A 26,085-nucleotide genomic window follows, 5' to 3' on the forward strand; every position below is an offset into this window, starting at 1 on the left:
TCAGTCACTTTTTCATAAAAGAACAAAAAAAATTTAAATAACAAATGATTAAAATATAGAGTTAGCCAAATCAAAATATAAATATATCTCCTCAATCAATTAATTAGATTGTTCGGGAAAAGATACGGGCTAAAAAGGCCCACGACGTACATTAACGCATTTTTTTCCGAATTGTTGCAGTCGCGATTAAGAATCGAGACATTATTATGATATATTTTGAACGCCCGTCTATTTGCACTCTTGCACTGAAGATTGAAGATTTCACGGCACTGTCTCCGTTTAGGCATCGGTTAGAAAAGTATGGATACGACGGTAGTTTTAATTAAAATAATATTCCATAGGCGCCAAACGAAGGGGTTTGATTATGTGACGACGTGTAGTTAAGTTATTTTTGCATTTTTGAAAAATACATCTTCTTTTTGAAAAAATATTAGATTTCTAACGAAACGTCTAATAAGTCTTATATTTCTTAACTTATTTGCTTATAGTCATGATAGAAGTAATTAAATTTGAATTTATATTACCAAAACAAACTCTACTGGTGGAATTAAAAAATGTGCACACATTTATATCGCCGGAATGGTTGCATTGTTGAACACTGTGTATTGCAAACTCAGCTCTTTAAAGAATTCTTACCACCTGCGCTTGCGCACTATCGGCCTACTCTTTGTCTACTAGGTCTTTTGTTGTTTAATTTGAATTTCTCCGCTGCAGTTGACAGTAGGTTTACCCTTACAGGAAATAATATCATAAATAAAAACAATAGTTACAAAATATTTATTATCACTTTACTTAAACATCAAAGAAAACAACACAAACCGATCAATATTTATGTATATTTTCTCTAAGATTTATCCTAACACTAGAAGGAACAATCTTATTACATCAACTCGTAATTAAAAATAATAATAAATCATCTTTCAAATAAACAAAGGACTATAGTTTAAGGTCCTGCACTTTCTTCGCCATTATTCATTCATCGATCTCTCTCACAACACGGCACCAAGACAGTTCCGCTCTATTCTTTAACCGGTGTAGTTGTGGTAGCGAAGAGAATCGTTTTACAAACAATATAAATAATAGTAGTTTTGACAGACACGAACAGTTGTTCGCGCGCCGCCGTACAATCAACTCCGCGTTGTGAACAATCAAGTTATGCATCAATAGTTCCATTAAAATGCTACCGATATACTTTACACTAGTTTATGTAGTTTTGAACTCTGACGCGTTGAGTATCGGAGTAGTGCGTGCGCAAAATGTGACTAAACGTGAAGCCAATGTGGAGGATCTGTTCCCTGATTGGGTACCCTTCAAGAATAAGCATGGAGAACAGCTTGGAGAATTCGTGCAGGTAGCAAAGCCTAAGCCTAAGAAAAGACTGGCACCTCCTGTCAATTTTATCCTAAGAGCTGTTGCTGAACCTGAAGGTGAAGAGTACTATGATAAGGGTCAAGGAGAAGGCGATGGTGAGGAATATTTTGAAAAGAAAGAATGGTCCGACACTAACAGACCCGCTGCCGAACCTGAAGAGAAAGTGAAAGTACAGAACCATACCGACATTTCTGATATCGATGGTGTTGTTAACATTATAACGAGGAGACCGAATCCTGTAGTGGAAGCTCTTAAAAAAGCCAAGCAAAATGCTGAACAGAAGAAAGATGAGGACAGGTCGGAAGAGGAGGAACAGGAGGCAAAACCTGAGCCGAAAAAAGAGGAGAAAGAAAAGGCCGCGCGTCCAACTGTAGCACCAGTAACACCAGCGCCAGAAAAAAGCCCGAAGTACGAAGAAGAAGCTGATTATGAAGAAGAAGGCACAGTGAAACACAAACCTGACCCATCTGACGACGAACAAAGTGAAAATGAGGCCAAAAAAGCAAGTATATTAGACAGTGTTGATGAATTGAAAGAACGGCATGCGGAAGAGCAGAGAGTGATCAATGAGAAGTTAAAAGAAGATGTGATAACTCAAGAAGAACAAGAAAGAGATAGGCTTAACGGACAGCCGATAAACGAGCATCTTGACAAATACGCTGATCACAAACCAATTATTCAGAAACCACGTGTGCCTGACTATGAAGAATATGATTACAAAGATATAAATAAAGAAGACAAATATCTAGCGACACCAGAAAGAACCAAACCTACCACGACACGTTTACCGCAACGAACAAAGAAACAGAAGGGTAAAAAGCAAGTTGAAACTGGAAAACTATCAGTATTCAAGAACCCTCAATTGTACATAGTTTACGATGACGAACTTGAGGAAACAACGACAATGAAACCGCGAGCTAAACCGAAACCGAAAACTTCGAAATTGAAAAAGGTGAAAGAGAATAAGTATTCTGCTAAATATGTAGTGAAGCCTACTTCTGCGGAAGCTACTGAGAGAATTTCTATGGTACCGGAAGAGAATGATATTAAAGAAGGAGAGCCTACGTTGTTCTTCCCTAAGAAGAGGAAGAATAAGAAACGTAAGAAGACTAGGCCGACTGCTCCTATTGATTCGTTAGTGGCTGAGACGGTATCTGCTCAAAGGGCTAAAGAAAAAGCGATAGAACCATCAGCTCTGGACAGCATAGTGACTGATACTACGGAGGCAGTACCTTCGGCTGCTGATGCTGTGTCTGCCAATACGGACTCCGTGACTGATGCTGTGGTGGCCTCGACTGAACACAAAGCTGCGCCTAAGCATGATAACTACCATCGGGAGAAGGGTAAGTCTTTATTTTCTATACATAACACCAAGTTTAAACACGGTAAATTTTGAAATTAATATAATTTTTATCAATTAACTATAATTTAATCTCAAATTCCATCCTTATTTTAAAAATCTTGATTCCGATTTCGTATAAATGCTAATAGATTTTTTTGTTATGTCTTCGTCGTGGAAAGTAATAATAAACAAGTAAGCTAACTACTTTAATTAATCAATTAATTTAACTTATTATCTTACAAAAATAACTTAAATTGCCTGAACAAAACTCATAATTTTCGTATTAAAGTGTCTGAAGGAAAACTTTTCTAGCTGCATCTAACGATCGACTTACACATAGAGGTCTTCCATAAGTTAAACGTAACATTTGTATTAAGAAAGAAACCCGATAATTTCTGCTAAATGCACGAGAAGCACGTAAGTAACTTAAGTTGCTGAAAGAAAACGTACCAAGCTGGATTCGTAGCGATTAAAACTAATTCAGGTCGTTTCTTCAGTTTGAAGAAAATATACAAGAATACAAGTTTAGTACTCTTTACTTAAAAATATCTACAACCCAACTTAGATAAAATAAACTAATATATAAAATACGTTGCTGGACAGACTACATTATCTATCTTCTAAGATGAAAACTTAAATTCAATATACGAAATTCAATGCATCCTACACAGTCGGTTCATACACCTATCATCATAGAAAAAGTCTGTCGTAAAACTGTTACATTACCACAAATGTATTTGACCTTAGATATATTCCATAAAGTTTACATACACGAAAATGTAATACATAAATAAAATATTTCTGTATTCCGTGAAGTTTGTCGAAAATTGGAATGGTCAAAAACACTCGGATGAACGTTAGGACTCCATTTACCGTTGAAAAAAACTTTCCTAAGCGAATTTAGTCCTTATTCCCTCAACATAAGGTGTTATTAGTAAGTTTTTGCAAAAATGCTGGCTGGTTTTTGGTTAGGCGGTCCGTAATTTCTTCGACAAGGTTTTCGTTTCAGAGATAGAGAACAATAAAATACAATATACTAATACTTTGACTTTTATTGATGAAAATAACTAATACAGCGAGGGAAAATCGCATTTTCCTCAAACTAATGATCATACCGACAACCTATTAAATGTAGTGATTGACGTTAGTTGACATACTGACATTTTGTTCGTAATAATTGGGGAGGGAGTTCTTTTAAATGAATATTTCTGTCCTAAAATAAAGCATGAACCTCAGTCAAAAGAAACTGTTTTCTCCAAAAACAGTCGAACTAAGTCATCAATTAAAAATATTCGAAATCTGATCAAAATCAGATCATTTATTAATTTAAGTCAAATATTGACACTTATGATTGTCGTTACAATTACTGAATCTACCACTAGCTCGGAAAGGGAGTGGAGCCTTATGAGAAGAGCTAGGAAGAAACTCACGACCAAAGGAAGAGATCAGTATTTTTTGCTTATTTGCCAAATTAAATAAAATAAAACAGAGATACACAGATCATATCGGCGATGCCTTGCATAAAGGTCAGATGCGTAGTACTCGTAACCGGCGGTCCTGTATGACAAGTATAGATGTGAATGAGGCAAAGGAAGCATGACGATTGACGTTCTTTGGTTTCTGCTTACCCCTATATGAAAAAAGAAGTAAAATTGTGTATGTATGTATCCAAATTCTATCTCCTTAAATTATGAAAAAACGATGATTCATTACGAAATCTATAAACAATAGGACAAGGAATAAATCGAAGTAACAAATAAAATGTGTAAGAACTAAGCAAGATTATCGTCACTCTTGAAAAAATATTATTTCAATTTAACATTTCTTAAACTTGCGGTTTATTTAACAAAAAATCAAGTTAAAGGTTTATTATTATTTACTTCTTTTTATCGATATTTCAGTTAAGTTGTGGTTGATTTCTTGTCGAGAATCTGAAATAAATTGTTGACAAACACTATCCAGTAGTTGACAAATAGATCTAGGCTAGACGGCGCATATACTACGATTGAAGCACAGATATAACTGGTTCAATTCCTACAAAATAATTAGCAGTATTATTTATCTACCTAAGTATAATAGAATAGCGAGCCCAATATACTTCTCTATGTCTATTCCATGCTTACTGGTCTCGTGCGAATCTTATCCCAGCAAGTTCGGTGTTTCCTACAAAGTACTCATTATCTTTTCGAAATATGTTACATTTTTATGTAATAGTCTCGGTTAATTTAAAAAATATTAATTCCTACCAAAACAAAATGATGATAAGTTTAGTCTTTATCAAACAATAATAAAACAATTGTCATAAACTTTGCTTCCAAATACTCACGTTTCAAACAAAATCGATGGCCATTAAGCCTCGTCATAGCAATCAGTTAAAAAACTCCCGTAAATGATTCTATTAGAAGCTAACTCGACAAAAAATGATTATTTTTTCAATTAAAACACAGTGTCAGTAAGGTTGGGTGGCCAGTGGGCCGTAACATTGCATCTTTGGACAAAACTCGTTTACTGTAAAAATGTTTACAAGACGCGTTTTTGTAATCTTTTATCTAGTTTGATGACACAGTGCGATCTCTCTATAGTAATATAAAAGACCTGAAAAGGTTTTTTTGTTTGTTTGTCCTTATTTTATGTCAAAACAGCTGAATCTGGTTGACTGGCTAAGCCAATAATGATAGATTATATAACTCGGACTGCTTCTGTGGTGTGGTAGTGAATTCGACTATTGATGAAGTCTCGGGTACAATTTTCTGGCTGGACAAAGTAAATATTACTTTGCTAGCGCGAGATCCTTAGAGAGAACCCGAGAAGGCCTTTTTTACCTAATTTATATTAGAATATTTCTCAATAGTAGCCCGGAGTTTGGAAGTAAGGCAATAGGCTCACCCCCTATTAAATGGGACTAACATTGTCAATAGGCAACTTGGGGATTCTACACTTTTGGGTATATAAAGCGTAGTATTAATGTATGAATAATTCGTACATAAGAATTTGTCAACCAAAGCCAAAGCAGGCGTAGCCGCCGACTCAAGCTAATTTATTACAAGGAAAGATTACAGTAGATATTTATTTTATTTCATAATTTGGTACTGAGCATAATATTCTTAACGATTGTAATATTTATTGTATAAGGTGCCGAATCGATTGTTTTGGATAATTCTAAATGAGTGCGAATTTTTATCGTAATGTTTATTCACAGCCTATTTCTTTCCTCGAATTAAGTTCTTTCAGCAGTTATTTCCTCGCCTTATAATCTTTGACTATCGACTAATGTAATAACAAAGGACAAAAACACATCAACTATCTTGAGAGTCACGTTATAATTTTGGTATGCAAATTATAGTCGTATAGTTTTTTCTAATTAGTCGATTTTGTATTAACTTCACGAACGTGTACTACCCTTTTATAATCAGCCAAAGAAAAATAAAGCTTATTTTAGGTACATATTCCACATAGTATTTTATATAATATATGTGTCTTTCAAATCCATTCACCCGTAACATGATTTAATAAAAGTTTACCCATCCACTCAACCAAAGAACTGTTTACATTTTTTGTAATAATACTTAGTTTAAGATATCCAAGAATATTATTTCAATATAGAATATACAATATAAAGAAAAGTAAATATTTTATTTGAATTCAATGTATTTAAAACTTTGATATTTTTACTTTTCGTCTCTTAAATCTAAAGGAACAATATGCAGAAGTGGACCTGAATACGCCCACTTCATAGACTTGATCTCCTATAACTGGAACAAAAGACAATACCAAATACCACGCGACTTAATTCTGAGCTACTATTATAAAAACCAAAAGAAAAATCTCAATCTGAAAAGTCTGAGGTTCAATTTTCAAGTTGGGCTAAGAGCCCAACTTGAAAATTGAACGTCAGACTTTTAAGATCAGAGTTGCATGATACACTATCGCACATACTGGGTAAAAAAACAAATGTAACCGTGCATATACTTCATATGCATGCAAGCTCATGCATGCCACAGCGAACTACAAAGCTTTACGATAACGTTATCAGTGCCCAATATCTGTATCACCCTCATTTCGCGAACACTATATTAATCAATCGCACTGATTGCTTTCAACAGCTATTATCTGTTTCCGAGTTGTATAATGACAAAGGTTTTAACGCATTTTAATATCATTTTAGAGTAAATAAAAAAGTTTATTTTGTTAAATCATTGTTTCTGAATCAACGCCCGAATGCATCTTAGTGTAGTGATGCCCTCTTAGAGCTTCGGTAAGCACCTAAAAATTGGCCAATTAATTCTAATTTACATAGGAAAAATCATCAAATATCGTATTTATGTTAAAAATATATAAGTATATTAAAAATATATTGCCCTGTATTACGTAAACCGATGTCAAAGTAAAGTTAAATTAATTCCTGTAATATAAAATAGTGATTCCATCTTACGATCTTATTTACGAAAAAAATTAAGATGCAACACATTTTATTTCATAAAATTTTAGCAAGGCCAAACTGAAGAACTAAAGGGGTTAAATCTTAAACTTATTATTACCTCGGAACATAGACGAAGCAGTAGAATATTCCTTCCGAGTTCCTTCCGAGCAAAGTCGCGGGCACACTAGTAGTTAATTGCCTAATATGATGACGCCAAAGATGTTTCTTTAAAAGCCATAGCTAATTTAAAACAGATCACGTGCTGTGTCTTTGTTAAACAGTAACGGCTCATTGATTAGATATGGTTCAGCAATCATTGCCGACTACTGGGTCCCGGGTTCACAAATTGCTTCTTCGGTTCGCTTTTTTGTGCAATTTAATTAGGATGCCAATTGTGGCATATGATCAAGACCCCTAAAAAACTAAACCCCTATTATCCCAGAGAAAGACATAGATTGTCATACTTCCTCTGTGGTGCTGTCGGTAGCGTGGTCCCGGATTTGATTCCCGGGTCGAGTAAAGTGCTTTTGGTATTTCATAATTTATATTTAAATATTTATATGTGTAGTAGCCCCGAGTATCGTAACATGCTGGGAAAATGACAATAGACTCGCCCGAAACCTAGGTGTATTTGACACACCTCTACCCAGACGGTCGGGTATTACATGCGTGATCTCAGCATACAAATATGTGTGGTGCGGACGCAGGTCTTAAGATAAATGTGCCAAAAGCAGTAACCTACTTTTGTATACAAATAATATCTTGTTTCAATTTGTTATTGCGCTATACGCAAATTCAATTAATTATCCAGCCTCAACTATGACGTGACCAAAAATTGATTAACTATTTCCTAAATGTTACTTTTCAGTAAAATTATATAAATATTACATTTAAATTACAGTTAATTAGATTACTGTAGGTTAGAGTTCAACAATTACACTTCTTACTTAATTCTTATTAGATCGTTTATTACAAATAAAATCCGGTTTCGTACAATAGGCTTTTAAATCGATATTTAAGGATTGTGACATTTCTACAAAAGAATGATCCAACGGATTTTTTAAAATAGTACTGCGATTGCAAATGTTGATACTTTGGTGTTGTATACGCTTTGTATATATTATTGGGATTATTCTTTGAGGTCATTCTTGATGCATGTGATGACTATTTTTCTACATTAGAAATGTTCTTAATTGAAGTCAACGCGTTTTCCATGCTAAAGATATTATTTGAATTAGTTTTCAGTACATACGCACTTACATAATGCTACGCCTGATTTACCTATAGGTATGAAATACACCAAGTGTCGCCCTTAACAATGTTAGTCCCATGCAATAAGTGGTGAGCCTGTTGCCATTTACCGGGCACGTTGCCAAACTCCGGGTTTCTATTTTAAAATATTCTTATCTTAATTAGAAAAGATCATTATTAGCACTTATAATATAATTTTACAATCAAAGTTAAAATCATTCCATTCTGCATTGGTTATAAATTTTACGTTGCAGTTACAACTATTTAATTCGATAAATATTATAAACTACATAATTCAGAACCTACTGCTCACAACTCGTTTTTGCTAAAACAACAAGTACTCTTCAGTCCTAATCTATCAATTTTAAGCTTCATAAAAACCCAATGTCAGCCCTTCAAAATTAACCAGTTAACCAGCTACAAAGGTTTCAAGCAACCACAATTAACCGCATTAGCTAAGGTTACGGTGTTTGCAATATCTAAGACACGTTTCAAAGTTTCGTTTCTTACGAAAGGTGGACTTCGCAGATGATTCTTGCGTTAACTTAAGATTGATTTTATGCTCTTGTGGTATAGAACGGATTGGATGTTCTTGATACTTTAAATTAGATTGCTGTTTTTTGATACTTACCTTGTTAGTTTTTTTGTGGATATTGCTTTATTGAAACGCTTTTTTACTATAATAGATTAAAGGAAGAAATCCGAGGTTTTTGTATTCTCTTCTTACAAATATTATTTAGTTAATTAGCAATGTTTTTGGCATCTAAGAATAAATTCCGATTAACCCGTGTACCGATATCCGATATTGAACAACTGTTTTTTTTATAATGTTTATTTATTAAAAAGAAGCTAAAAACTAAATGCATTGTAAACTCGCCAAACATATATATTTATTTATGTGAGTATTTAAATATTTGATTATATACAAACAAATTAGAAACAACAATTTTTTTTAAGCAAACTTCGTAACTTTTGTTCTCTACAAATCTACCGATTAATGAAAAAAGTTCTGTTGACAAAATCTACAGCGAAAAAAACACCTATCTTCGTATTTGCTTCAGTTCGTTGCTCTCACACAATACTCCATAATTGAATTAATATTACCCAAGCGCCCAGCACTCATATTTGTGGTAACAAATTACGCAACGCAAGCACGGAACCCACGACCACAAGTTCCGAGTAAAACGAATTGATTTTACGCCGCAAGTGAAAAGAAATTGAGGGAAAATTATACTATTTCTATTATTTATTTAGTTTCCGTGTTTTAGTCATTTGAAACTTAGGTGTTAGATTTTCAGTTTAATTTCAGGCTTCCTGTAATGACTCTATTACTGTTCTACGTTGTTATGTTTTTGAAATATTAGTACCACTTTCCTTATTCTAGGATGTCGCTATACTTTCCCATGAAATAAGAAGCCTATTGTCGTGAATCAGGTATATGTGTAACAAAGAAAGTTGTTTTACAAACATTCAAATGAAAATCGTAAAGCATATGGCTCGGCCTGGTAATCGAACTGCTTGAACCGATTTTGCGATTGGGCACATATCACTTTTGAGCACATAAGGTACCAATTACAAACCTCATGCATGTTTCACTTTAAGCGACACTAGGCGACTAGCAGGGCACTGGAAGGCTGGAAGGTACGCTGTTCGGATACATGCGAAATTTGCCACTTAAAAAATATTTCGTGTTACCCAGGCACCTTAGTTTTCGACTTTGACTAAATAAAATAACGTCTAACTGGTTGTAATTCGTATAGTAAGATTTGATACCGAGAAAGGTCATGGCGCAGGTGGTTATAGATATCGGCACTTTTTATCAAAACGCTACCGGAAATCGTTCAGTACAAGCATTATTGGCCTAACAATAGGTAAAAAATACCCATCTGGGAGATCCCTGGGTGCTTCTTCTTGTGTTGAAAGAAAATTTGTACTTTTCCATGTAGAGGCGTATAAAACTAGACTTCCTTAAGATAATATAGGATAAGATTTCGTTTTAACTTTCGCGTTGCATGTATTATTTTCCTATTTTTAGCTTTGGTAATAAATGTCCAATGAATAGAGTAAAATTAATCCGAGTTTGACAACTTCTAAATTAGTATCAAATCAATATAATACATAATTGTTTCCGTTACTGAGTGACTGATTAACTAACTGACTGACTTATGGACAGCGCACAGTCGAAACTACTAAGCGTAGAAAGCTGAAATTTAGTATGAAGATTCCTTAGGATATGTAGAGGAACACTAAGAGAGGATTTACGCAAATTCCCTCCCGCAGGGGGAAAAAAGGGGGAGGAATTCTACATGAAAGATCAGCAATAAAAATGTTATAAAAATCAGGAACTCATACATTAGCTGTCATTTTATTTAAGAGATAGATTATCTATCACTTATTCATAAACTATGATACTGATTCTTAGTACTATTTTTACATCACAAATTCAAAATGTATAATTAAAGGTACTGCAACCAACAAAATACAACGGTACTAATTTAAAATTCACTCTTTAAAAGCCGTTTTCTCTGTAAAAGTTAATTAGTAAGTACATATCGACATTTATGCGGGTACACCCGCCCGTGGGCGAACTTTACACTACGCAAATTAATTCCGAATGTGAGTGAATTTACTTATGGTATGACATATATTATTATATTATGTGATGTATATGTATATTTCGAATAAGCAGATTAAGTTTTGGAATCATTACTAATTCTTAATAGTTTTAGCATTTATGTATGTTGTCACGTGGTCTCGGTTTCAAATCGCAACTTTTTAAATCACTGAAGCACCTGAAGGGGTTTTTTTAACTCGTAGCAAAATATTCTCAAATGTTAGTCTGCGGTTGAATAATTTGTCTGGTATATGCTAAATGTTTGCCTTTTACATGGTGCAGAATATATTCAAATCGTACTCTTATATCGAGGGGACAATCTGGAGGCGTCAAAAGCAGCTTTTAATCCTCTATAAAATAATCCTACTAACAATCTAGACTAGCTTAGGGCTTAAACTCTTGTCCTATTGTCAAAGTGCAGTCATATGAAATGTTGTCCCACTTGTCTACCGGCCAATGTGTGTCCAACTTCGGCATAAAAGCCTGTGTGACGTCATCGACTTGTAGATTGGATTATTCTGACAAAGGATAGAATCACTTGTGAATATCTACGGAATTTAACGATAACTTTAGATGTAGGAGCTAGAGTTGGATATACCTAGAGATTGTATGAAGCTTCAGTGTATGTCAGCAAACAGATTTTCTCAATAAAATATCGATTGTATATTCAGTTCTTAAATTGATTTTAGGGAGAGTAATTAAAAAAATACTGACATGATTTCGAAAATCTATAAATTGTTTTTTTTTGTGCCACAAAGCTAACACTGAATTGTTTTTATATTTAATGCATGTATCATGTTAAATTATTTAAAGGTATTCAACACACTTATAGTCTGCTTACTTAAAAATATAAAATATGCTTTTTTACGGATTAATAATAAACATTTCAGTAATTTTCTAATAGTTTAAGGTTAAAAATGGATAAAAATATTCATTATATCTTTTTAGCTCAGAATTTCTTACAGCAAATATGAGCTATAGATAATACTGTCTTATTATTTTTTACAATTAAAAGAAATCTAAGTATATATTTTCTTTAATGTTGGTGTGAGTCACACACGAGGAAAACAGTGACTAATATCAATCTCTTAGAGGCATTTCATTTTACGCATTGCTGAATATTAACTGACGGATTAACTCAAGTAAAGCTTGCTAGCTTGAAGCCACGGGTTCTTTCAAGTTTTATTTTATCAAGAAAAGCCTTGATTGATAAGTGATGTTAGTGAGGTTTCATGCACAATTCTGTAGGCTGGTAGCTATCATTGCTATTATGTTTTCACGGGTGAATTACTGCACTGATTGAACTGATATTCTTCCTAATTCAGTTATATCCTGATAAAAAGATATATATATACAGGCCACGTTTTCGGCGATTAAAAAGAGTGGCCAGGAGTTTCTTGCCAGCTCTTCTCATTGGCCCTACCTTCCGAACTGGCGGTAAATTCACTCTCTGTATCATTGACTATCATAAGTGTCAGCACTTGACCTAAATGAATAAATTATTTGATTTTGATTTTGATAATACAGACAGACAAATACACTGTCTTGTTTCGTTACAGTTCGGTTGTTTATGTGTAGTGATCCGTGGCGCTAAGAAAACGATTTCTTATGATCTGATTATATGTCTGGCTATGAACTTAAAGGTCAAGATGAATGAACGATATTGATACTAAAAATATACTTATACAAGTCCAAATTCGGCCAGTTATTATTTTTGCTTTTTACTTCTGCGAAGAAAGAGCAGAAGGAAAAACCAAAAAGACTAAACTATCAGTTTATGCGACTGCTGAGCACGATAAAAGGGTGAGGTGCTATTGGTATCGCTAGTATTCCACATTATTAGTTTCCGTTCCCTATGTAGTAATAGGTTCGCTCTCTATAACATGGAACTAACAAATTAAATGGCAATGAAACGGTGGTTTAGTATACTACTGCTTTTAAATGTAAAGGCGTGTTATTATAAATAAGTAAAATTCTCTCTTTAAATAGGGAATTTTTCGTTTCTTCTCAGAATATCATAATGATGTACAAATTAACAACGTTACGTTTGTAAAGATTTCCTTAAAATACGCAAAAATAAATGTAAAATACGGTATTTATTATGAGAAAGATTTTCAATTTAGAGCAATGTATTTCCAATTTCTGTTAGAATAAACTCAACAGCCAGTTACCAGCATGGAGTTTACTATCGGTATTATGCCAATAGACTAGGGATTAAGGCTTTACAGGCTTTGTTTACAGTGTAACGGTGTACATTCTAAAAATCTGTGCACAGTTTTTTAACTCATGACTGTTCCATTGCAACGCTCTAGTCACGAACGAGGCTTAATCCCTGCCTTGAGTCCCCCATGTGCAGGTCGGAGACTTTGCTTGCTCTCAAGAAATGTGTTTAAGAGATTAAAAAGGGTAAATTTCCAGTTATCCCCTCTAACATTGTCCTCCAGGGTGACAACTGGGAATTTTGTTCCTAATTGTATTCTCAGTTGCTAACCCGGGAACAGTGTTAGAGGGAACAACTGGGAAGATACCTTAAAAAGAACCGAAAAGTCTTTCCTGCGTTTCTCTATTAAGATTTTCTCAGACATTGCCCCAAGTTAGGAAGTTGAGGTCGCAGGCACCGTGCTTCGGAGAGCAATTGTAGCCGTCGGTCCTGTGTATCTGTCACTAGACGTGTCGGTTATCTGTCTCAACGGCCTTTGAGAGTAAGAGAATAGAGAGTGAACCTATGTACCGTGCACACACATGGACGCTATGAAAAAAGTTCTGCAGCGATAATTTTTTGTTTAGTGAAATTGACCTGAAACTTCTTCCTAACAGTTATCTAACTAAGGCAGTTAGATAACTGTTAGGAAGAAGTTTATTACTTAAAACAGACACTGAAAGAGCAGTTAATATAAACAAATATCCAAAGTAACATTTAAAAGGACTTCATAATCATTCACAAACATTTTGTTCGAGTATTTATTGCGGCAGAGAAAGTGACGATTGAATGAAATCTAAATTGACTTCTGCGGTCGATAGATAAATGTACAGCTAATGGATTGACGAGTGGCCCCGGGTGATATTATTGTTTTGATGTTTCTTGTTCATGATTAAAGGAACTTAATTAATGGCGGTCTTAATACTCTTGATTTGGTTTAAATAGGGAGGTATAATATTATATTTATAACTAGCTGCCCCCGCAACTTCGCTTGCGTTACATAAGAGAGAATGGGTCAAAATTTTCCCCGTTTTTGTAACATTTTTTACTGATACTCTGCTCCAATTGGTCGTAGCGTGATGAAATATACCCTATAGCCTTCCTCGATATATGGGCTATCTAACACTGAAAAATTTCCGGACCAGTAGTTCCTGAGATTAGCGCGTTCAAACAAACAAACAAACTCTTCAGCTTTATAATATTAGTAAAGATAATATACTGGCTTATGCCTGTTCGCGGGATATTGTATGTAGCTTATGTTCTTTCCCAGAATCTAATTTTACCCTAAAAAGTAACAAAATAACTTCTACCGTTTACCGTTAGCTCTTTCATTAAAACAAGCAGTTAATTCATCAAGTGGAACTTTACCAATATTATGAGTACCTAAATACTTTTTTCGAATAGTTAATTCTATTTTGAATATCCCATCGCGCATACCACAACAAGAAAAAAAAATCATTCCTGCGAGTTGATTTTTGACACTCAAAGTAAACCAATTTAACCTACCATAATTACTTTTTTAACCTTAAGCATGTATTATAAAACATACAAAACAAAACCTTAAACTTTCCTTTAAACAAACAGCAATTTTCCCTTCAAAAGTTAACCCTTCCGACCTTCGTACAGAACGAACCGATCCGCTTCAAACACCGTGGCACGCTGTGGACCGCCGTGAATAATGTCGTTACAATGAAAGTGTTAAGTGAAAGTTCTAATTATGGGAAAATCAATTGCGTCAAGGAATTTTAATGCGATTCTTTGCGATATTTGATTTACGGTTTTCGTAACGTTTTTTTGCTAACGTTTTGTAAGTATTTTTCACATGATATTTCCATAAAAGTACTATCTGTTTGTCTCTTGACTTCGAAATTTAACGTGGATCAAAATATACTTCGACAATTTTTTTTTAAATAACGTTTAGGCGCAATAAATTGGAGATGCAAAAACTTATGAATACTAACTCCATCTGCCGGCAGATTTCTCAGGGTAAAGTGAATCTCAATTTCTATGAAAATATTATATTCTGCTGTGTTGGCGTTTTTTATGCCAGTAACAATCATAATATCTAATCATTAATACTATCATAACTATAAAACATCACATCTATTACATTAGTAGTATTAAAACCAGGAGCAATTCAGTATTAAATATTTTTACATTACGTTTAAACGCATTTTCGTACACGATGAAAATATTTAGCAAAAATTTATATTTTTTGTCACATTATAAAACGTACGGTTTAGAATTAATATTAAAGTAAAGTACTAATTAATGAATATATTTTTCATTTTATGTTGAGCGGTACTTAAAATCTTCTAAGAAAACAAATTTCTTTGAAAAGATTAGAAGGAATAATTCAACAGTTGATATGGATTAGTAAATAAATAATAACATCTTCTAATATACGGCTCTTAAATCTATATTGTTTACAGTGTAGAAATCTTTAAGTAAAATATTATACGGGAATTAAATCTACTTCTCACTATTTCCATTTTAGATAAGGCTAAGTAGTTTATAAAAAGCTGTATGGTTGAACTACTATACAGACTTATACCAGCAGTTCCATTCAACAAAAAAAACCGCAGTGATTTAAAAGTAATAGATAAACGCGGTCTGATGTTATTATTCATTTCTGTGCATTTGTGTTTATTATTCATTTTGGTCAAAGAGGCAGACCTCTTTGAACTAGAACAGATTCTAGTACATGCTCAAAATAGACTGCCATTACTTTATATACATACGTACTTAATTATATGTCTTTAACACCTTTAAAACCGTTAAAACTTTAGTTTACTTTGTATATAAAAACCCAGTGGCTTTGTTAAAATAGTTTTAAAATACATTCAAATTGAAAACTCGAAGCTGTATTATCCTATTTACTTTATACAAAAATAAATAAATATAACCCTTTTATAATATATTGTTGATCAAGGTTCTTTTCTAAGAGTTTGCGATGTGTTAGGCTTTGACTCGACCATGTTTATTGTATTTATAACTTTAAAAATACTCTAGAAAGTGGTAAAATAAAAACGACTAGTTTTCTATGAGTTGCGTAGATGCAAATAATGGTAAATCGTGTAACCTTCATAGTTATTATGAAACTATAACGCGACCGTGTACCCGTACTCTATAATATTACCAAAAAACAGATTGACATGAATAAATAAAGGCCTTTGAGATTTTTTTGTTCTTGTTTACTTAAATTTATAATTACTTTAATCTATATTAATATCGAAAAAGTATGATATTAATGACATTTTGCGGATAGACAGTCTACCCGGGAATATGCATCGGCTATATTATTACTTAAGTCAATCTCTAACTGGATGGAACAATAAAAACCTGGAAAGCCGCGCGTGTCAGTTAGTTTCGAATAAATCAAAATGTCATTATAGCAATTATTATTCTATAATCGAGAAAAAAAGGTAATTTTATACAGCAAATGGATGTAATCTTTTAAGAACAGATTGAAGTTTTAGAGGTCCTCTTGTATCATAGTTGACCACCGCAGCCACTTGTACATTGCATCTTTTCTAAAAGATTGAGTGAGTAATATGTTATATTAAGGTGACAATGTACTGTACAGCGACTATCAAATTTACGTAAAAAATACAATAGTAATCAACTGCGATACACAATACGTATGCAAGAATATAGGTATCTAAATAAATTCAGACTTAGCCTACTGATATTTTCTTGTGTAGGGGTGTCGTAGTGCAATTGAATTGCGTCGAGACACGACCACAGACGGCAGCTATTACTGTCCTACTGTAAATTAAATCTAAGTCTCTAGTGACAACCCTACTTTGGATCTTTAGGAACCAGTAATTATCTTGCAGAGTTTTGGAGAAAATAGAAGTGAAATAAGAACAAAATTAGTAAACACATTTTTCGACAAAACGTTATAAAATATTCATTATTGCAATAAAATTATTAAAATTTTGTTTCAGTCCCTTGTTATCCAATATGCGTATTTACATATCAAATGTATAAATGCAAAGTATCTGTCCATCTGTCTGTTACAGATAAATAGACATTGTGTTTTTTGTCTAAACCCTGGAACAGAAAAAAAAGTAGTCTTTACTAATATAAAAATGTTAAAATGATTTCAAATTGGGTTGTCTGCCTCCGTGGCGCAGTGGTTAAGGACACTACGCCGCTACCATTGCGTCGGGAGGTCGTGCGTTCTATTCCCACACGGAACCATTATTATTTGTGCGAACCACAAATAATTGTTTCGAGTCTGGTTGTGCTTTGTGTTTCATGTTTGTGTTTGTAAAAGTCCCCGCAACACAAATGCGGGAAATAAGTTGTCTTTGAAGAAAAAAAAATATTAAGGCTAAAATCAAATATAAATTATCGCTGCAACTCTGGAAGTAGAATGTAAATTAATTAATTACAAGTTACAACCAAGATGCCGTACAAACTTTCATTCGCGTTTTCAATTTTGATTCCTGCAAAGATTTTTCGGGTTTCCTGGTAATTAAATTGATATTTTTATTTTCGGGCATAGAGACGAAAAAGAGCCAGAAGAATATGTCATATGACTTAAAGTAGTAGGGATTGTTGCATATAAAGTTTTTGGACATTACCTATCTTTATGGAAAAAAAGGCGTGAATTTATGTATGTACGGAAAAATTATGTGTATTTTTGTGCCAATATTTATATATACACTTATATCTCTCATTATAGCCACAAAGTAAAAAAAAAACATTGAATATTAAAAGAGACTTAAATCGATTAGAATAAATCCCGCTAAAATTTATGTCAAGCCGTTTTCGCGTCATATTAATACAAATAAACATACATATATACTAAGTTCGTTTTACTTACAAGTCTAGGTTCATATCATATCCAGTGATTCGTCTAGCGTTCCTATTGCTATTCACACGAGTTTATTCCCTAGAGTATGTTCTAAGAAATCTTGTTTTTGATTCATCACAATGTTGTCAGACTCGGTTTAAATTCACATAGCACGCGTACGTAAAAATGAAGACATAGTCTTGAGCAGAAATATGTATACGGGCACGTATTTTTCAATGCAATTCTGTAACTGAAAAGTCCTACTAATATTATAAACGCAAAAGTTTCTAAGGATAGATCGATGGATATGTTTGTTACTCTTTCATGAAAAAATATCTGAATGGCTTTTAATAAAATTTGTTACATAGATAGTTTATAACCTAGATTAACACATAGGATACTTTTTACGACGGGATATGTTTTCAGCCGAAGTCGCGGGCGGAAGCTATTATAACATAATAACACTGCGTCAGTTGAGTGGATATATTGGTGCTTGTTACATAGATTTGACTAAAACCACCCCGGTTTTTTTTTTGTATTCTTTTCCATCTAACGTACCAATTAAAACTAAAGAAATTAATAAATTAGGTACTGTAACTTGGAAATATAGGTACTGAAAGACAAATACTCCAATTATTAAAGTATTTTGCTCGAGACTGTATCTACATAGGTGTCTATCACTGTCTCCTACCGTTTTGTAGTTGCGTATTAGACATGAATAAATAAGACTAGATTTTGGAATAGTTTCTTATCATCATATTTAATTTTTTGGGAAAATAATTTACCAACACCAATATAAGAATAATTAATAAAGAAAAAAGATATGGAACGAAAATACATACTATTTATTTTAAGCGACAAGCAGACTACGCACACATGCAACACGCAACAAATGACATACAATATTAGTAAATAATTAAATATCATAAAGAGTAGTATGTGCTCTGTTATCTCAAACACTGTTCTTATACGGGAACTATAATCATGTAACTTTTAAAAATCACAATGAAACAAAAAATAACAAATTTCAACATACAGGCCTTATAGCATCCATAAAGTACGACCTAAAATAATTAGTTTCTTTCAAATTATGCTTGGAGATCACTTAAATATATTATGGCGAGGCATATGGGTGGTGGCTCACTGAGCTAACCGAGCATCACTGTGCTTCGGTGGACACCGAACCTACTAACTATAGCCCAAAAAGTTTAAAAAAAGCCTTTTAAACAAAGTTCGCCTGTGGCAGAAGTATGCGAAATTCAGAATAAAGAACGCCAGTGTCCCTTAGGCTTATGCAGCTGACGGTGGCCTATTTGAGTTTAGCTACATCTTTTTGGAAATACATAATTTATTATAATCTAGGTAAACCATGCATACCAATGCTCTATACTTAGTTATCGGACTATATTAGTTTAATTAATAAATAGTAGAAAAATAAACCAGGCCAACGGTTTTAATTCGAACTTAATCCATCTCACACATGTCATACAATGGCTTATAAATCTGCATAACAAAACACAAAAACTATTTTTAAAATGTAGATTTTTTCCGCACTTTTGCTCACCGAGCTCCATAGGATTTTATTTTTAATCAAATTAGTGACAGTATTTTAGTATTTCAAACGAATGAATAGATTTGAATGCAAATAGATTTGCATGTCGATGTCAAATCAATTCTTTGATGTGATTTTAGTGTGGTGGATTTGTTGTGCATTTCTATCTACCGAAATAAATTTAAAAAAGAAGTCGCCAAATGTATGAATTGAATTTGGACGAAATTGAATTGAAAATTAACGAAGTTATTTTTATCGTCTTATTTTATATTCCATCATTAAAATAAATAAAAAAAGTATGGTTTTCTTTTTCCTTATGAATAAATAAGATATGACTGAAAAAAATAAGGTATAAATCGCAAGAAGGTTCAGAAACTGGGGCTAATTACGTAATCGGAACTTAGCTTAGCATTAGATTCTAACTGCGCAAAGTGTGACGTCACGTTTTTCTTCAATTTATTGTATTGATAATAATGTTTTGTTTTGATTGGGTAAATAATGAAAAATACTTATCTAACATTGAACAAATAGTCACCAATAAGGTGTGTTACAAATATTTCCATAAATATGCCTTTTAAGACTTGTTAAGTGATTAATACAATTATTATTTGTTTCCCAGGTGGTGGCAAGGAGTACAGTTCTTCGCACGAGGAGGAGCACGGAGAGGAGGGAAAGAAAGCCTATGAAGTAAATAACAAAGTTACTTTTCATATGATTAACCTTAATAAAATATTAGGACTAATATCTTCACACTTTAAAAGAAAATATCGAGATTTCAACCGCATTATTCGTACTAACGTACGATAAAAGATATTTTTTGTCTCTTTCACTCCTAATCAAAACGAAAGAGAGAGAAAATAATTATACGTTTATGAATAAAGCGGTGAATCTTTTAACAGTAGCCATACATGTTCAATTGACGGTCAAACCTGCAACTCAATGCGGCATCCAGTAAATTTGACCGTTTATGGCTAGTAGTATGCATGACAAGTAGATTTGTTCAGTATATTTGACAAAGAGAGGCTTCCAGTATGCATGACAAGTAGATTTGTTCAGTATATTTGACGTAATAGCTTACAATATTGACGTACGTCGTACATGGCCATCAAACTAGCTCAGTATATTCGACAGCGTATGATTACCAGTATGCATAACATGTAGATTTGTTCAGTATATTTGACAGTGCGTAGTTACCAGTAGACTAGTCCAGTAACCTTGATGGTGATACCATCGATACTTAAAACGATATACAAATAATACCCAATGATAATATATGAGATGGTAAAGAAGACATTGCTGTTATCAGGCGTAAGTAGACTTGGGTCTATTTTCATTCTGAAAAGGCAATTATATGTATAAGCCCAGTGCATAGTAATGGATGAAATAATATTATTTTATTTTATTTCTCAGTACTCTGGGCTTAATTTTACTTTTTTATACCTTTAATCTTTTTATTATGTTAAAAGTTGAAGATTTGCTTATAGCATATTTTTTTTCCCATGCATTTTTTGAGTACTATTTGTATACTTCACGTTAAACTTTACATAGCTAAATATATCGCAACTACATTTGTCTCCGATTGACTGATACGTAAATAATCTCTACAAAGCTGATTAGATGAAACCTAGATTTGCACTATTTCGTAGTAGTAATTTTAAATATTAAGACGTATAATAATTAATTAGGTAGATCTCAACGTGTTAGCATTTAATAGTATTTAGAAGTATTTGGCATCTGCAATTTAGTAGCTGCAAAACATAGTTACAAATGAGGTAATCGTCATATCGACATAAAGTCAATAAAACGCGAAGACATCGCTAAAATTCAATCAATGATGTTGTTGCTGAATAGTGGATGCTGAAAGCCAACTGCTGTGCCTTGCGAAATGTAGTTTTGGTCACTTATCGTAGTTTAGAAATAAGCATTTTCATTAGTTTTACTCACGAAAAAAAGCTTTATTAACATAGTCATAGAAAAATAATATTACTAGTACGATAATTTATCTTAAGTATAATAGCCTACCTTTAGCATAATATCAAAATATTTGACTACCTCTTTAATCAGAGTAGTAATGGATACGACTGATGATCACGGGCTCCTGGGTTCAATTCCTGAGTCGAGCATAGTGCTATTGGGATTTTGTGATCCATATGTAATAATCAAGTTTGGTGGCATGCCCAGTAATATGGCAATAGACCATCATTACATGGGACTAATCTTATGAAAAGAGAAATTTGGGTGTATTTCACCTCTGTCTATATCTTCGGTTATAACATGATGTTATAATAAACAATTTGTCGTGTAGAAACAGCAGTACTTTGAGCCAATTAGAGAAACGCGTCGGCACGAGTTTAAGAAAGGCAAACCTTGGTACTATAATTATTTTGACGTAAGTTAAGTGTTATGTTAGTGCTCTAACAATGTATGTACCGTCAACTATGTCATATTTACTTTGCTATGATAACTTTACCAACTCCCAATATGGTGAGGGAATTAGTCAGCGTTGCCGAACCTAGCTGCTTTCAGGATGTGCCGTGGAAAGGCCACTATCATGCACTTTTCCATCTGAAAAATATAGTGATTTTCACTTATATTTGAATTTGGTGAATGTATAATTATAGACTGCCTCCGTGGCGCAGTGGCTTAGGTCGCCGCGCTGCTACCATTGCGTTGGGAGGTCGTGGGTTCGATTTCCACACGGAACAATTATTTGTGCGATCCACAAATAATTGTATTGGGTCTGGTTGTACTTTGTGTCGGTTGTTTATATGTTTCTAAAAGTCTTCACGACACAAGAGCAATAAATTTTTAGTGCGGAAGATATAAAAAAAAGAAAAATAACATAATTCATATTTTTTTAAAGAAGTCTTCGTTTAAAAAACTGTAACATATTTGTAATTAATTGTATAGGTAAAGTTACCACGACAAAGCAAAGATGCCACAGTTGACTGTATTTATTTATAACAACCACTAGAAACTACACTTAGCTCGTAAAATAACAGGAGTCTAAGCAATCCGCCGTTAGAAAAGGATGGCGCTATCTCATACTATATATTGCTATCTCTTTCCCTCGGTAGAACTTGGATCGCTTGTTGTCTCCAGTCGCGAATGTAATATGTTATAATAATCACATTATCTTAGTACCTGTTTCACAATAGTTTAAGATTATTATAATAACAGGACTAAACATTTAATGTTATTTTTCTAATGTGACAGTTTATGAGATTATATTTTCAGTATAATGGATCATTAAATTGGAACACATAATAAAAATAGTTCTACGAGACTTAAATAATATTATTATAAGTTTTTGTTTCACAAGTGATGAAAGAAAAAAATTAAGATTTACGCAAAAAATGATGTTGGTGACCACTGCAATAGACTAAAGATACTTCATAAAAGCCATACTTTTGAGATGACTATTAATTAGATGAGTGAATAATGTTGACTATAGACTAAAAAATGCATGAATGTGTATGGGTTAAAAGGAGCATGTAGTTATAGTCAACTATCTAATTTGACACTGGCACTGACACAAATATGGATTTTAAGCAAAGAATTCCTGTGAAAAAACTCAAAGTTTCCTTCCGAAAAGTCTAGCAACCAAGATAAAATGCGTGATGGAGTGAATTTCTACGTATTATTAGATAATGTCATGTGATGAGAAAGTTTGAAGATTTATGAATGTAAAGCATGTCTTTCTTTGAATGTCTTTTGCAACAGTTCAGTGTACAACAAACAGAATATATAAAATAATTTCTTTGAAAAATAAAAGATCTATTTTTGCCATTAAATTACATTTTATTTTAAACATACTTACTTTTTATCTTTCTGTTATATTTCTTAACTGCAATATAAAAGTCTCCAACCCACACTACGCCAAACTGATAGTTCTAAGCCCTCTCCCGTTCCAAGAGGAATCTCCTGGCTCTATAGGACAGTGAGGGGCTAAATTTGTTATTAATTCTTACTTATTACCGCGACATCGCTGCTCCCCACTGCTGGGCAAGGGTGTCCTCCCAAACGAAGTTAAGATTTGAGTCAAACGATAATTTCGTTTGGGAGGAGACCTTTTAAGTCCATCACACTGGCCAAGTGCGGTTTGGGGACTTTGTTTCGTGCCTAAAAGAAATGTTTAGGATATGATCTTAAACCATTTTATCTATATTTTTATCCGTTCGGATGTAAAAAATTAAGAAACTTATTCTATTTTAATATGATTGAGGATTTGCCTGATTTGCTGAAAGAGGAAAAGATGAGAATATAAAAGGTTAAGAGGAAACGCATAAAGAAAAACACGTCCCAAAGATTACGAAATGCTATGACGAATGTTTTTACCGACAATGCAGTATTGTTATCAAATTGTTATGAGTTTTGTATTGTTCTATCTGCCTTGTTGTTATATACAACTAAAATATTGATTGAAAACATTCTCCTCTCTGTGTGAATGGTGTTTGAAGTGATTGTCCCTTCTGTTAGGGCTATTCATGGTGAATCGTTTATTCTGTTTTATGTTAAACGGCTTACAATTGCTCTATTCAATGATTCGATTTAGCATAATTATATTAATTATTATAAGTCAAAGAAATTATATTACGAAATGTAATTTGCGGCGTTGCTGTCACTACGTGGAACGTGGAACAAATTCTTTTTTTGTTAGCCACAAATGTAGGACTGATGACGACTGAATGATGATACTTTGTGCTTGTTTGTAGAAGGACTCATATAAAAAAAAAATATTTATAATCATAAATAATATGTTAGTTGATAACTATAAATTGATTTAATTGATTATTTGATTTAATGCGCAATGCCGGTCGTCTTATCAATGCGATGACACAGGAAATTGATATCGCTGAATATAAATCGTATTTAGGTACATTTTAAGACATGTAATGCGGTTTATCAGTGGTCGACAAACCTTATACGCCATGAAGTTTTTTTTAAATTAATATAGTTTTATTAAAAAATCAACTACTATAATTCAATATATATTCAATCGCGGTTAAAGTATATTTCAATTTACTTTGTTTTCCTTTTGATATTTATCCAGAATATTGGAGAAATTGGGTTATATTTTCCTGAAAATATAATTGAAATTGTCCTTTTTTAGTTTCATAAACAAATCGTATTACGCAGAACAATTTTCAGTTTATCTTTGGTCTAGTTCCCTCACGATTTATTTCAAACAGTTACTAAACCACAATTGATTTCAATCTAAATAAAAAAAACAAAAATATTGTTGTAGCTATTACAACATAAAACTGCTCCAATGTAGATAAAACCCTTAAAAAAAATTCTTTTATGTGTAATGTAAATATTTACTTTAAAAAAAATATTAATTGAAGTGTTTAAAATAAATCATTATAGTAGAAAATACAACACACCAATGACTTTTCAAAGTTATGTGTGTATTAGCAATAATTATCACTTGTAAAGAGGAGTCACGTGTACTCACGGTAAAGAGAAAATCGTGATGAAACTTAGCTTGCCTAAAAGTTGTCTAACACATGTCCCCAACACGCACTTAGCTACCGCGGTGGATTGGAGGCCTAAACCCCTCCCACTGGAGAAGACCCTTGGCAATCAGGAGGACATTAGCGGGATAAGTTTAAATAGTTTCAAAGTAGACCAGTATCAAAACGTATATACTTAACTTTTTAGTCTAGAATCACCTGAAATATTTTACCGCGACCACTCGGCTATCTAGTTTCAAATAATAACGAAACCGCAACCGCTTAGGTTCGTTTGAAAAACAAACAAAAACAATATCTGTGTATCACTTACAAAACTATGAAATGTATTGAAAATACAGTGAAAGGAGGGCACCACGAAATACCAACTTTAGATATATAACAATAGGTTTATTTATATAACACTTTTATTTATTAGTTATGTAAAGATTGCATTATATCTGTATTTTTGTTCCGGGTTAAAATGTTGTATACTGATTTTTGAAAAGGTTTCATTAGTGTATATTTTTTTAACGTTGTCAAATGTTTGTATACAAGTTTTTAAATTATTTGTACATCTGTCTTAAACAGGATGAGAATTTTAAAACGATGTAACCATTAAGGTATCGTAACCTTTGACATTTTCATCGCCTTTGTACCCGTTTAGAATTGTAAGTAACGTTTGTATGACTTTCTGAAAATATTAAAGTAAGGCAAAAAATAATGATAAAAAATAGCGTTTAACTCTTTATTCTCAAAAGAATCATGTATACTTAATTGTGTGTCCATTTTTCGTCGCACGTATGGTGGAATTTGGATCCCTTTAATTCTGTTTTACAGATTCAAACTCTGATCTATATACTAGCTAAGAAATTGCGTTAGTGCGTTTGATTTGATTCAAACTCAGGTCATGGACCTAACATGTTTTATGCTCCAAAAAGGGAGCACATTTGAATATTACTGTACTGTAACTGTACCCACGCGTGGTCTTTTTTCATGAAAATAAGAATTATTACAGAATATTTTGTTTGCTTGGCGTGTGTCGGCACGCGAACAAAGAGTGTTTATTTTTCAGTTG

General features: G+C 33.1%; 1 protein-coding gene across 2 annotated transcripts in view; it reads left to right on the forward strand.

Moving 5' to 3' along the window:
- Positions 1-994: 994 nt before the first annotated feature.
- Positions 995-26,085, forward strand: part of LOC142980708 (uncharacterized) — a 33,893-nt gene continuing 8,802 nt past the window's right edge. Inside the window, exons 1-3 of one of the 2 annotated variants that reach the window (XM_076126245.1) lie at positions 995-2,714; positions 20,174-20,241; positions 21,860-21,924. In XM_076126245.1, coding sequence (XP_075982360.1) covers positions 1,178-2,714; positions 20,174-20,241; positions 21,860-21,924 — 1,670 coding nt within the window. In that variant the 5' untranslated portion in view covers positions 995-1,177. The remainder of the gene's footprint in view (positions 2,715-20,173; positions 20,242-21,859; positions 21,925-26,085) is intronic. The other variant, XM_076126246.1, reaches the window with a different exon arrangement.

This window comes from Anticarsia gemmatalis, chromosome 18, assembly GCF_050436995.1.
Source record: "Anticarsia gemmatalis isolate Benzon Research Colony breed Stoneville strain chromosome 18, ilAntGemm2 primary, whole genome shotgun sequence".
NCBI classification, from domain to species: Eukaryota; Metazoa; Arthropoda; class Insecta; order Lepidoptera; family Erebidae; genus Anticarsia; species Anticarsia gemmatalis.